At 35.7% G+C, this 15152-nt stretch overlaps 1 protein-coding gene across 1 annotated transcript in view; it reads right to left on the reverse strand.

Moving 5' to 3' along the window:
- The window catches only part of DENND6A (DENN/MADD domain containing 6A), a 41267-nt gene that overhangs the window by 13037 nt on the left and 13078 nt on the right, over nucleotides 1-15152 (reverse strand). The window contains exons 5-13 of the mRNA XM_005868435.2: nucleotides 13083-13195; nucleotides 10522-10602; nucleotides 8979-9084; nucleotides 8302-8381; nucleotides 6825-6875; nucleotides 6006-6061; nucleotides 4270-4392; nucleotides 3210-3305; nucleotides 990-1084 (exon numbers count right to left, since the gene is read on the reverse strand). Coding sequence (XP_005868497.1) covers nucleotides 990-1084; nucleotides 3210-3305; nucleotides 4270-4392; nucleotides 6006-6061; nucleotides 6825-6875; nucleotides 8302-8381; nucleotides 8979-9084; nucleotides 10522-10602; nucleotides 13083-13195 — 801 coding nt within the window. The remainder of the gene's footprint in view (nucleotides 1-989; nucleotides 1085-3209; nucleotides 3306-4269; nucleotides 4393-6005; nucleotides 6062-6824; nucleotides 6876-8301; nucleotides 8382-8978; nucleotides 9085-10521; nucleotides 10603-13082; nucleotides 13196-15152) is intronic.

A 15152-nucleotide genomic window follows, 5' to 3' on the forward strand; every position in this document is an offset into this window, starting at 1 on the left:
ACACCTTTAAAACAGCTACCCTGGCTCCTTCCACCATCTTGGAGCTGGCGGAGACCTGCTGGGAACCGGACTTCTAAAACGACAAGTATGTCTGGAAGGCTGTGGTCCAAGGCCATTACTGCTGGATATAAGCAGGCTCTCTGGAACCAGAGAGAGCATACTGTTTTCTTAAAATTAAAGGTTTTATGCTCAAAATGAAACTGAATTCTATTTAGGCAAGAGATATGTTTTTACATGCACAAAACCAAGAACAACATAGTGACTCCTGGTGGCAAACTGAGTAATCTGGGGAAAGGTAACTCGGGCTTATGGAAATAGTGGCATGGTTCGTGCCAAATTTGGAAGCAATCTTCTTGCTAAGGCCACTAGACACAGAATCTATGTAATGCTGTACTCCTAGAGGATTTAAATTTATTGAAAAGAAACAAGTAGGTAGGGGAGGCCAGGGGATTGTCAAGGGCGGGGGGGAAAAAAAAGGACACATATGTAATAGCCTTTGTAATACTTTAAGCAATAAAACAATTTAAAAAAAAGAAACAAGTAAAAGTGGATTTGTTATCTTATTTAAAAAAAAAGCCACCATGAGCAAGGTATATATATCTTATTTCTTAAGGAAAGCACACCTTTTGATTACTTCTTTAATCAATACCAGCATCACAGAAATGTATAATTCTTAGTCAAGTGTTGGAAATCCCTTTTTAATTGGGCTATTTACAAAAAGTAGCTCGTCTTTGAGGTTTCATTTAGCTATAATTCATTCCATGTTTATAACACTAAGTATGTTTTTTGGTAGGAGGAATGATGGGTTATACCTGCATATTTTAGTGAGAAGTTATGCTCTTCTCCAAAGGCCCTTATTCAGGTTGCCTCAAAGAAGACTGCCATCAACATAATTAAAAAGTAACCAAAAAGTAAAAACAAAGGGGAAGAAATAAACCTGCTCAGCGACATTATACACTAAAAAGCAGAACATCAAGTTTATACTTTACCTGCTGGCTTAAGGTCTCCTATTCGAATAATGTGTGGCCAGTGCTGAAGTGTTTTTGCAAAAAAGGGGTTGGTTACTCCTAATATGACTGAGGGCCTACATAAAAACAAAACAAAAATGAGGTGAGAGAAAGATGAATGTTCCATCAGTGAAGAATAGTTTACAATTTGTTTTGAGTGAACCATAAATAGATTATGTTTTCCTTCATTCAATGTATCCCATATAAACTATATGCCAGACACCATGTTTAGCACTAAGCATATAAAGATGAAAAGACATAGTCCTTCTAAAGCACACAGTTAAAAGGGATACATACTGAATTATGATGCCAGAAATGATAAAACAGTGAAAGTGGTATAAAATGTACAATAATTACAAAGGAGACACTATGTCTACCATGGGATCAAAGAGATGACATTTGCACAAAGATATGAAAGATGAGTAAGAGTTCTTTGCCAAATAGATAAGAGTGGTAAAGGTGATGCAGGAGAATGAATAGTATGTGCAAAGCAATGAAGTGAGATCATGATCTGTTTGTGGAACTACAAATAGTTCAGCATTTCTAGAGCACAAAGTACAAATAAAAGTAGTTGGGCAGATGCTGGCCAGATCATTAAGTACCAAGTTAATATGCTAAGAAGTTTAGATGTTATCTTGTAGGCAAATGAAAGCTTCTAGAAAACTGAGTAGAGCAATGCCACATGAATGAAAATGTACTTATTAGAAAGGCTACTCTACGGAAAATTTAGAAGATATCCTATAAGGAGGGGAAGAGGTTTGAGAAAAAGCAACAGCCCATATGAAAATAGACAGGAGGACTGGGAAGAGAGCTTTGGAAAGATTAGGACAGTGATGGCGAACCTTTTGAGCTCGGCGTGTCAGCATTTTGAAAAACCCTAACTTAACTCTGGTGCCGTGTCACATATAGAAATTTTTTGATATGTGCAACCATAGTAAAACAAAGATTTATATTTTTGATATTTATTTTATATATTTAAATGCCATTTAACAAAGAAAAATCAACCAAAAAAATGAGTTCGCGTGTCACCTCTGACACGCGTGTCATAGGTTCGCCATCACTGGATTAGGATGTTGAATTGACAGAATTTGGTAAAACTTGATGTGCACCCTATAAAGGAGAAATTTATGACAATTTAGGTTTTGATAACTAAGCAAAAAGTAATAGCATTCATGAAAATACTAAGAGGCTTGGGATAAGGGGGGAAAAAAAGAGGAAACAAAAAGAATTAAGTTTGAACATGTTTTGTTTTAGGTGACATTAGATGTCCAAGTAGCAAACATGGTTAAAAAAAATAATAAATTTGGATATATAGGTCTGGACCTTATAAAGATTTTGACTAGGAAGATAAACTTCAGTCACCAGTATATAGGTGTTAACAGAAGTCGTGAGTACAGATAAGATTGTACAGAAAGAATTATCAGTATGAAATCAGAATCAAGAACACAACACTGAAGAATACCAACATCTAAGGGGTTGGCAGAGAAAGAAAAGTCTGCACAGGAGAGTGAGATGCACCACCAGCCAGCCAGGTAAGAGTGGTATCAAGGATTAAAATATTTTCAAGGTCAACAGCTTAAATGTTATAAGAAAGGGAAAATGGGGCAATATAGTACCCACTGGGTCAAGCAGTGAGAAGGGCCTTACTGACTTGGGCAAGAACAACTTCAGTTGAGATGGAGAAATCAACATGCAATGAACTGAGAAGCAGCCAGGAAACCAAGAAAAGGAGATAGTAAATAGAGGTTTTTATTGTTATTCTAGAAACTTAGCTATGAAAAAAAGATGAGTAATAGAGCAGGAGCTAAAAGGGAAAGCATAAGATAATTTTCCCCCTTTTACAGACTAGGAAGAATTTTCATGTTTATATGCAAATTCAATGAAGAGGAAGAAGAAAAAGGAAATTACAGAGCAAGAAGAGATAACTGATACTACAAGAGGTCCTGAAGTATGAAAAGAAGATAGAACTGAGTACAGTTGGGATGGCTATTAATGACAGTATAGCTCCCACTAATAAAATGAATCATTCAAAGAAAATAAGATGCTGACTCTGGAAATGTGAACCAGCAGCTCCTTAAACCTTACTTTATAAAATCAATCTGCCAATAAGTTCAAAATTTAAACTTTTAAATTATTACCAAAAATGATTCTGCAGTTTATAAAGGTAATAATTGGTTAATAAAAGTTGCTTTGTTTACTTACGGGGCTTGGGTACGAGTAGTATATTCTTTGAATTCACTATCATGAATAGTGAAATAAGGTCGGAAATCACTGAAGTACTTCAATGGAGAAATACAGCTGTGGAGCGAGAACATGTAAAACAAAGGACACAGAAATTAAAGGCCCTGCTCAATAAGCATAAAACATCCATATACACAGTATACCCCTAATGGGATAATGTATCTATTTCAATAAATGGCAAACTCATTTCAGGAAACTAGAAATCAAATGGAAATACATAATGTGAAAGGGCATATTGAAAGAACATTGGACTTGGGGCAGAAAATAAGGTGAAACTCTGATTCTGTCAGATGCCTTTTAATGACACTGACCATTCACATACCTAATATTTTTCAGGTGTCAACTTTGTGTATGTCAGGGATTTTTCAACCTTTTTCATTTCATGCACATATAAACTAATTACTAAAATTCCACGGCATACCAAAAAATATATTTTTGCTGCTCTGACAAAAATAAAAAGGTACTTATTTTTTTCAAGTTATAAGAGAAAGTTTATTTAGAAAGTTACAGAGGTAGCAGAAGCGAGCCAGCTGGGCTGCATAGGCTCAGGAAACAAGTTACAGAGGCAAAAGAAGGGACCTTGAAGGTTAGGAGAGGGAAAGGCAAAGGTAACGCACCTGGGGGGAAGGGGAGAGGAATGCGTGGGCGTGCTCCTGAAAGGAAGAGCACTGGTGTAATTTTGATTCATTCATATCGAAAGGCTATAGGTGTGTTGGCTGTTGTCATTTTTTAATTTGACAATCTAAGGGTAAAGCGGTCAGTGCCCCTGACTAAACAGTCAGGTACTGCCTGTTTTGGCACACAGGTTGGAAATCACTGGTGTAAGTAAATGAATGTGCTTGTTGCTCAGAAAAACAAGAACATGGTTCCAGCCTTCATGAAGCCTGATTAATTTTGTCATCCATAAATTGGTGCTATAATGAGCACTAACTTCTTTGTGTGGATCAATGCAATGAGTGTACAAGCAAATAACAGATGGGAAAGTGCTGCAACTATCACCATTATGAACGAATGTACTCACTTAACAAGTGCCAATACAGTCTCCGAAGACTCTGAAGGTGATGGTGCCATGACCACAAGGGGCTCCCCCAACAGCACCAGTTCCCAAAGCATCTGACTATGAAAGAAAACTGGGAAAAAACACCTGAAAGGTGTTTACATAGTAGGGACATTGTTATTTATCCAACTTGTTAAGTTCCCATGTAATCATTCTAAACACTTCACATTGAGTCCTGGCTGGTGTGGCTCGGTTGGTTGGGTGTGTCCCTGCACCGAAAGGTTGCCAATTTGATTGGGTTGCGGGCTAGATTGGGCACATGCTTGGGTTGCAGGTTAGATCCCCAGTAGTGGGCATGCAGGAGGCAGCCGATCAATATTAGGCTCTCACATCAATGTTTCACTCTCTCCCCCCGCCCCCTCCCTTTCTCTCTCTCTCAAAATAAAATCAATCAAATCTTTTAAAAAAAGGCCTGATTTTTATAGTTTTTCCTTTTCCAGAATATTATATAAATGGAATCATTCAGTAAGTAGCTCTTTATACTAAATCTAGCTCATTTCACTAAATATAATGCTTCTGAAAGTCATCCATAATATATCGATAGTTCATTCTTAATCGCTGGGTAGTATTCCATGCACATATCTCATTTTGTTTATCCATTTACCAGTTGATGGACATTTGCATTATTTCCAGTGTTAGGCTGGTATGTAAAGCTGCTATAAACACGTGCATACAGGTCTTTGTGTAGGTATGTTTTCATTTTTATTGCATAAATACCTAAAAGTAGGGTTACTAGGCTGTGCCAGGTCCAGTACATAAAACAAATCTAGCGTATAAAACTAATAATCTTTGAAGCAGTATGCCATGCAGGTCACACACACACACACACACACACAAAACCCATATACACATTAAAAAAACAAAAGCAAACCAAAACTCACTGTCTTTCACATGACTTCTGATTATATGTATTAATATTTAGTAATTGCTCATTTATAACAATGGTTTCTCAAGCTAAGCTCCACATGAGAACCACCAGGGAGCTGGAACTTGGGCACCAATTCAAAGATTCTTACTTAGCTGCTCTGTGTAAAGTACACTGATACTTTTTCCTTCTTTCTTTTTTAAGTGCTAGATTATCTGCACTTAATTTTTAGTTTTGCATTTTAAAAAGTTTCAAACATACAGAGAAATAAAGATAATAGTGTAAGAACTCCCTTATATATATCATCTAGTGTTAACAATATTTTGCTATTTTTGCTTCATTTACTTTTTCTTATTGAAGTACTTTAAAATAAAACACAAACCTCATGACATTTCACCTCAAAATACTTAAAAGTGCATTGCTAAAAAAATAAGTGCATTTAAAAACATTTAATCCTCATTGGGGGATATGTTTGAGTTTAGAGAGAGGGAAGGGGGAGAAGGAAGGAAAGTGAGAGAGAAACATTGATCGGTTGCCTCCTGTACATGCCCCAAATGGGGATCAAACCCCGCAACCTAGATATGCGCTCTGACCAGGAATCCAACCCACAACCTTTTGGTGTAAGGATGATGCTCCAACCAACTGAGCCACACAGGCCAGGGAATGAGTGCTTTTTTTTTTTATATCATTACAATACCAAAGCTTGTAACATGCAGTCTAAATGAAGCATAATGATTATTTTCCAGTATTTTTCTACATTTCATATACAAACATTCATTTTCTAAAGAAATTTAACATCAAAAAGCAAAAGCAGTTAAAATTTTTTACTCTATACCTGAAAAGATCCACTTCATGAACAGTAGATAAAACAACAGATATGTGTGTGTCTGCCTAAGAGATAGAAAAGAAATAGAGATGTCATTAAAATGTACAGAAATAGATTTTTTAAATATACCTATTTATCTCATGATCAAAAAACATATTGCTCTGTCTTTTAAGATTCTCTTCCTCTAGGGAAAGCTACAGAAAATGGGTCTGACCCATCTCCCCTAAACAGCAGAAGATCAAGGAAACATTACATGGTTAAAACATTAATTTAATAGCCAGATGAATTCACGACTGTATGAAATACTACCATAATACTATATGATATATATAACAGGCAAAATTAGCTTTCTACTGCTCTACATTTTTATTCAATTCAAAGAACAATGGAAGTGCTAAGATACTAGTTAAAATGTCTCAGATGAAAAAATTCAACTCCACCCTAGAACAGATGTAGCTTTTAGAAAAATGAAAGGCAATCATAACTACAGAATCCTTTTGCTTGAGTTTGCTAAAACCAGAAGTCTGCTGACCACTCTATAAGAGGCTTTTTAGAATTAAATCTTGCTGAAAAAAATATTTACTTTCCCCTTGTCCTCACAATTACAGTATAAATTCTGAGTTCTCAACAGTATCTACCAGAGAAAGAACAAGAAAAATATCTGAGAAACATTAGGAAGTTTACTATCAATTCATTAACATATTATTTCATAGGATATTTCAGTACTATTCAGAATTGTATCATAAACCCAAGACTGCATTTGCTAGTTTAAAATGCCTGTTAAAGAGACTCTCTGTGCTGGTTTATTCTACCACAGTACCACACTACCTGCACTATTTGAGTTGTCCCAGGTTTGTCATGACATGTGGGAATCCGTACCTTAAAGAGAAAGAAGAAATTAACTTTGGTAACAAAAGAATGTCCTTTATATAATTTGCCAGTCCCACCACAGAGGGATCAGAAATGCTCTATCCTGCTGCTAAAAAGGTACACTTAGCACTACCTAAAAAGCCATAAAAACAAAGTATTTATGTCAGATTAAAAAACTGAGGTCATATTTATTTTCAGTCACAGCAAAAGGTAAATGCACCAAGGTCTCCATATTCCCACACACACAGAAATCACTAAACCAATGAGAAGCAAATGTGCTGAAAAACAGAAAAGGGACATCAACTTCATACCGCTTCCAGTTTATTGTTCCAATCTTTGCTTCATTAATATACACACACCCAAACACACCCTTCCAAGCTTGCCAAACTATGGGATAAATCCCATAGGAAACCATGAAAACTCTCAACCCAGGACTACAAGTACTACTTTTGATGATTTCCCAGGAAAAAAACAAAACAAAACACAGAAAAGAACATTTAAGAGAGCATTGCCAAAAATAAATCCAACAAGAAAATTAAATGCAAAAGCACTTAGAGCCCACTCAAACAAAGCCTGAGAGCAAAATGCGAATTTATTTTAGAAAATGAAGGAAAGAAAATTTAATAGAGAACAATACCCTAGGATGGACATGTTTGGTCTGACATTACATATTAAGAAGATCATTTAAGACTAAAAAACAATGGCTTTCCTAATTTCTATTAATTTTTAGTAATTCATACTTGATCCTACAAGTATGTTGCAATACCACCCATCTCTGGAGAGCCATAAAGTAGCAGAATTCTAGGTGACATTTACATGTACAGGTATTACATAAAAACTAGAGGCTCGGTGCTTGAATTAGTGCACTGGTAGGGTCCCTCAGCCTGGCCTGTGCCTTCTCGCAATCCAGGACCCCTCAGGGGATTGTCAGACTGCTGGTTTCAGCCGGGTCCCCGCAGGTAAGGCTGAGGGACCCCACCAGTGCACGAATCTATGCACTCGGCCTCTAGTATGCATATATAAGATCTTTGGTTAATCTCTTCCTGCCCTCCTCCTTCCCTCCTTCCCTCTGAGATTCATCAGTCTGCTCCATGTTTCCATGCCTGTGCATTGAGCGTCTGCCCTCTGATGGTCAGTGTGCGTCATAGCTACCGGTCAAATGGTCACTTAGGCCTTTATATATATAGATGACCCCCCTCATGCAAACTTTACAGGAAGATGGGACTGGTGTCCCTGGAGTTGTGTGACTAATGGTTTTGTGCAGCAGGATGAACTGGTATATCTGTAACTCCTCACATAAAATAAAATAATAAAATAAAAAAACAAGTGAAGGCAATAACAAGATTGGATATTATTAGGAAGTTAAAAAGCAAAACTCGTGTATGAACGCTTACAGATCTTTTAAAAAGGAGACAAATGAAATATAAGTTATTACCTTCATTACCACCCCCATAATAGGCAGGTATAATGTTTTCCCTGGCACTGGGGCAGGCCATCGATCAACATCATTACAAGCTGTAAAAACATAATAAAATTCTTCCTTAGTATAAATGGAAATATTAAAATATGAAAAATAGCATATTAGATTTTAGAACTCTACTTTCTATAGGGCAGGACAAATATACTGGGAAGGTTGGAAAAGAGGTAAAAAATAAGTAAAAGCAGTGAAAATATCTTACATTTCACCAGAAATACACCTCTGCTAGGATAAAATTGGTTAATATATTTTTTAAAGCAACCAAATAACAGGTTTAAAGGAGTTTTTCTATTCATTTATTACTACTAAAATTAGCTACAAAAGCACACCACTTGGCAGAGGCCTTCTCTCTGTATCAAGCAACATAAGGATTTCTGTTTAACAGTACTAAATATCAGAAATGTCAACTCAATATTTGTTTATTATTGTCCTATGGTGCAAATGGAGATAATAAATGATACAGTTTTTGGTGTTTCTAGGTAAAGATGCCAGAGAGTAGTTTTACATCTCTCTCCCACCATAAAATTCTTAACTAAATTTTTAAAAGGTCAACTTCATTATTATCAGACTATTTCCAGTAAAAATTTTTAAAACTCCTTCATAAAGCTACTTAAGTCACACAATGTTTAACTTACCTGCTTCCAAATAAGGTTTGCTCTTTTCAAAATACTCTGGTGCTATCTGTTTGAGTACAGTGTGAAAAAAATGAATATAAGGTAGTTTGCTGATCAAAACCAAGGACTGGAGGGAAAAAAGAAAGAAGGTGTTGTTGTTTTTTAATTTTCTAATGATTATAATTTAAATTTGTCATTTCTTACATCAGCAATTACTAACAATCTAAATTCAGCAAAAAGTGTGGATTTTGAATAAAAAGGTTTTTACAGTATATGGTTAAAAGGAAATATAAAACTATAATCGCAGAATACAAGAAGTTTTAACCTTATTACTACAATTTAAGAACATAAAAAGCATACTGACAGATTTTCCTTCTTTCCAGGAAAAAGAATTTCCTGTAAACAGACTAACATCATGGATAATTTCTAAAGGCTAGCTACTACTATCATTATCAAAACAATATCAGGAATTAGCTAGATAAATTATTCCTAATAAAGAAAGAGCAAATTGTGATGCTTTTTCAAACTAAGACATGTAACTGTTATTATTTTCTTTTTTATTGAATTCATTGGGATGACATTGGTTAATCAAATTAAGTGAGTTTCAGGGATACAATTCCATAAACACATCATCTGTATATTGTATTGTGTGCTCACCACCCCAAGTTTCCTTCCATTACCACTTATTCACCCTTATCCTCTCCTATCTCCCAATACTTTAGAGTTCAATGGTCATAGCCACATACTTAGAAATTGTGGCTTTACAGTTTAATCACTTCAGATACAGATTATGCTGATCTTATTTTTTAAATCTATTTTTCTTTAAATTTATTTTTTACTTTTCAGTCCAGCATCAATTACTGGTCAGGGCATACTCCAGTTACAAAAGGTAAAGGTGTGTTTCATTAGTTGGGACTGACTTGAAATCAACTGATTTTTTTTTTTAAAGAAAGTAAAAGATTGTACATTTACAGTAAAAACTATACCTAGATGTTGCTAAAGTATATTTACTGACTCTTCAAAAAAAGTACTAGTTGTAACTATATTATAATCTGTTTATTCTTTCCCTTATTCTAAAATGTAAAAATTAAGTAGATTCTGCCCTGACTTGTGTGGCTCAATTGGTTGGGTGTCATCCCATGCACCAGGAGGTTGCCAGTCACGGGCACTTGCCCAGGTTACAGCTTGATCCCCCATAGCGGGGCTTACAGGAGGCAGCTGATCAATATTGTGCTCTCACATCGATGTTTCTCTCTCTCCCTTTCCCTTCCTATCTCTAAAAAAATCAAAAAACTATTTTTAAAAACTAAGCAGATTCTTCCGGCTTTTGACAGTTTCATAAAAAACTGTAAGTTATTGTCATGAATATACCACAGAGGCAGCAGAAAGGTAAAATTTAGGAACAGATGTTTATAATCTAAAAAAACACAAAGATAAAATATAAATTCTAGTAAGTTTAAAAATAAAATATCAAAGACTTTAAAGACTATTCATTCTGATAGTTTCTATCTTTCTAACCATATTATAAAAATATTTTTTCTATTATAGTGTATCTGAAAATTACCTTTTGAAAATAGCCTCTTTTTAGAGTTTTGTCTCGAACTTGTCGGAAATACACATATCCATAAAAATAAGCAGGATCCTTCTATGAAAGAAGTGACAAATGAAAAATATAATTATGTGTAGCCATCCTTTATTATTAACATTAAGTTCCTTTATAAACCCGAATGGAGTCATGAAGTATACACAAAGAGGTAGTTATGCTTTTCCACCAACACAAACAACAATCATGATAGTAACAGCCAGATAAAAACCTAACTTGCCCAAAGATGAAATAATCATTAATAAACTCATATTTCCCCCTGTAACTTACTCTGTTTATGTTCTTTATTCATAGCTGTACTAGTTAAAGGGAGTTATGAACAATTAAATTGTTTTTCCCCAATGCTTTGTATAATTTTTTAAATCCTGCCTATACTTTTGCATTAGGGGACAGTCTTAGTAAAATGAAGTGTCCTAATGTAAAATTTCGAGAGAGAAACAAAAGGAGTTAAATGCCAATTTGAATCTTATGTAGCCAGTAATGTTTTTACCCAATAATAATGAAACATTGGAATATTTATCAACATACAATTTGAAAGGAATTACATTCCAAAAAACTTAAGTTTTAACATCCTAATGGAATAAATTTTGGCCTGGTTCCTCATTTGATATTTTTTAAACAAATGCTTATCGACCGACCACCTACTCTGAACAAGGCATTGTGTTAGAGAAGATAGAAAGATGCATCAGACACAGTTCCTAAAGGAGATCACAATCTAAGAGGAATAAGAAAAGTACAAAAATGACCATTATGGAATAGGAGGGCAGGTACAAAGCACTAAGTGTTACAAAGAGGTCAAGGGGGAAGAGATTATCTCTGTCTATGTAGATCAGTAAAGATTTCAAGCTATCCCAGAAAAAAAGCAAGATAAAAGTAGTTTATTTAGGCTAAAATATGGCACATGTATAGGAAGGGTAAAAAGTTGGAAACTGGAAAGGTAAAGGCCTTATTTTGAAAGGCCCAGAAAGTGAGCACAAGGAAACAGTACTATCATTAGCTCTTTGTTCATTAAACAATGCGTAGTCATTTTAGATTTTACTTATTTTTAGATAATACATATGTACATTTTAGCTGGGAACACTGTGCAAGATATATTGCATTGGAATATCTTTGGGCAAGTTTCAATCCTCAATAACCCTTAATTCCCACATCTGCAAAAGGAATGCTCTCAGAACACTACAGAGATTAATGAGATAATATATGCTTATTGATACAGTGAACCTAGAACATAAAAAGGTCTAATAAATGTAGTGATTATTATCATCAATTGAAAGAATATGTTAATAGTGAAAGCAAAAGGTCATGGAAAGGAACAGATGGCTATAAGAGACATTTCTTTGGCTAACTGGGAGAGGGTTCCTATCATTAGCGAAACCAGTTAGGTATACTGTAAATGCTGATTGTAGGCAAACTAAAGTTCATATTGGATGTGCTGATAGCACATATAGATGGAAATGTTCCTCACACAGTTAGAAATGTAAGTGTGGGTACAAAACAGAAATGTATGCTCTGGAATAATCGGAATTATTAAAATTATTTTTAATAAATAATTTAAAAATAAAGCTCATTAAAAAAATCAAAAAGAGAATTCTAATTCTATCATAAAGTAGGTAGGGATTAATTACCACAGGGAATCTTTGACTCTGGGTGATATTTACTGGTATAATACTACCATATCTCCCCATCTAAACAAGGAGTTATTTCCCAGCCGGTGTGGCTCAGTGGTTGAATGTCAACCTTTAAACCAGGAGGTCACAGTTCGATTCCTGGTTAGGGCACATGTCAGGGTTGCGGGCTTGATCCCCAGTGTGGAGTGTGCAGGAGGTAGCCAATCAATGATTCTCTCTCATGACTGATGTCTGTATGTCTGTCTGTCTGTCTGTCTGTCTCTCCCTTCCTAAAATCAGTAAGAATAAAACTTTAAAAAAAAATTTAAACAAGGAGTTATTGCCCAGGCCAGGTGGCTCAGTTGGTTGGAGTGTCATCCCATGCACCAAAAAGGTTGCAGGTTTTTGGTCAGCACATATACCTACATTGTGGGTTCAATCAATCCCTAGTTGGGGCCAATATGGGAAGCAACTGATCGACGTTTCTCTCTGACATCAGTTTCTCTCTCTCTTTCAATCAATCCCTAGTTGGGGCCAATATGGGAAGCAACTGATCGACGTTTCTCTCTCACATCAGTTTCTCTCTCTCTTTCCTTCCTCTCTCTAAAATTAATGAACATATCCTCGAGTGAGGATTAAATATAATAAAATAAACAAGGAGTTATTAACAAATGAAAGAAAATTACTTCAGCATTCTAATCAATTTCTCTAACTCCCAATGGGCATTACATTTCAAGAACAGTAACTTTATAAAGTCTCCTTCACTCACATATTGAATCTATATGAATCAGATTTAGGAAATTCAGCAGTGTGATATAACAAAACAAAAGCAAAATGTTTCTGAATGCTATAAGAAGTAACTGAGTTTTAAAGTTTCCTCTCACATAGACATTCTTTTATTACTACTTTTCCAACCTTTAAGTAAACTGGTAAATCTTTGTCAAATTGATCCAGGAAACAATGCAGTGACACCCTCCTCCCAGAAGACTGTCGAAATCTAAAACAGAACTGGGTATCTCCAAGACAACCTAATGAAAACAAAAATGAAATAAATTTAGGATAGCACAGTATAACACTTACTTATCCAGTTTCATTAAATGTTAGAGTGGCAAGGGTCCTAGCATCATTTAAATCCACTCCATCATGTTTTAGAGGAGAAAGAAGAGATCCTGACAGTTCAAGTGACTTGCTCAACACTATCTTCACTGGTTAGAGGCAAAGCAATTAGTAAAACATGCATCCTAAGTCCTGTATTATTTTTCCTATTCCATTTTCCCCATGTAATTAAAATTACTTAAAATTGTTTGCATGTAATGCAGACTCACAAGTATAATAATGAGCAAAAGAAGCCAAGTACAAAATAATACATAGTTCAAATCCATTTATATAATTGTTTAAAAAAAAAAAAAAAAAAAGCAGGCAAGCCTGGCCAGCGTGACTCAGTGGTTGAGCGTCGACCCATGAACCAGGAGGTCATGGTTTGATTCCCGGTCAGTGTACATGCCCAGGCTCAATCCTCAGTGTGGGGCGTGCAGGAGGCAGCCAATCAATGATTCTCTCTCATCATTGATGTTTCTCTCTCTACCCCCTCTCCCTTCCTCTCTGAAATCAATAAAAGAATATATTTTTAAAAAGCAGGCAAAAGTACAGACTTTAGAGATGCTTGGTTGGGTGATAAAACTATAAACAAGCAAGAAACTTACTACTGTAAGAATCAGGGTAGTGGTTACATTTGAAAGGGGAGGGAAAAACAGTGTTTGGAGGAGACATATGGGGCTTTTGAAGTACTGTATTTCTTGACCTTGTATGTGTTTTATATTTCACAATGAGAATTTTTTTAAAAAAGGCATAATATAGCCGAGTCAGGAAGAGCTCAAGTAATAAACTTACTATTTTAACTAAAAATAACTTTTTTTTTAAATTAAATCTTTATTGTTCAGATTACATTTGTTCCTCTTTTTTTCCCCCCATAACTCCCCTCCTCCCAGTTCCCGCCCCACCCTCCGCCCTCACTCCCCACCCACTGTCCTCATCCATAGGTGCACGATTTTTGTCCAGTCTCTTCCCGCATCTCCCACTCCCCTTTCCCCCCCAAGAATAGTCAGTCCATTCCCTTTCTATGTCCCTGATTCATTATAATCACCAGTTCATTCTGTACATCAGATTATTTATTCACTTGATTCTTAGATTCACTTGTTGATAGATGCATGTTTGTTGTTCACAATTTGTATCTTTACCTTTTTCTTCTTCCTCCTCTTAAAGGATACCTTTCAGCATTTCATATAATACTGGTTTAGTGGTGATGAACTCCTTTAGCTTTTCCTTATCTGTGAAGCTCTTTATCTGACCTTCAATTCTGAATGATAGCTTTGCTGGATAAAGTAATCTTGGTTGTAGGTTCTTGCTATTCATCACTTTGAATATTTCTTGCCACTCCCTTCTGGCCTGCAAAGTTTCTGTTGAGAAATCAGCTGACAGTCGTATGGGTATTCCCTTGTAGGTAATTGAGTCTCTTTCTCTTGCTGCTTTTAAGATTCTCTCTTTGTCTTTTGCTCTTGGCATTTTAATTATGATGTGTCTTGGTGTGGTCCTCTTTGGATTCCTTTTGTTTGGGGTTCTCTGCGCTTCTTGGACCTGTAAGTCCATTTCTTTCACCAGGTGGGGGAAGTTTTCTGCCATTATTTCTTCAAATAGGTTTTCAATATCTTGCTGTCTCTCATCTTCTGGCACCCCTATTATTCTGATGTTTGTACGCTTGAAGCTGTCCCAGAGGCTCCTTACACTATCTTCGTATTTTCGGATTCTTTTTTCATTTTGCTTTTCCGGTTGGGTGTTTTTTGCTTCTTCGCATTTCAAATCTTTGACTTGATTCTTGCGCTCCTCTGGTCTGCTATTGGGTGTCTGTATAATATTCTTTATTTCAGTCCGTGTATGCTTAATTTCTAGTTGGTTCTTTATCATAGCATCGAGGGTCTCATTAGTTTT

This window comes from Myotis brandtii, unplaced genomic scaffold, assembly GCF_000412655.1.
Source record: "Myotis brandtii unplaced genomic scaffold, ASM41265v1 scaffold268, whole genome shotgun sequence".
In the NCBI taxonomy this organism is placed as follows: domain Eukaryota; kingdom Metazoa; phylum Chordata; class Mammalia; order Chiroptera; family Vespertilionidae; genus Myotis; species Myotis brandtii.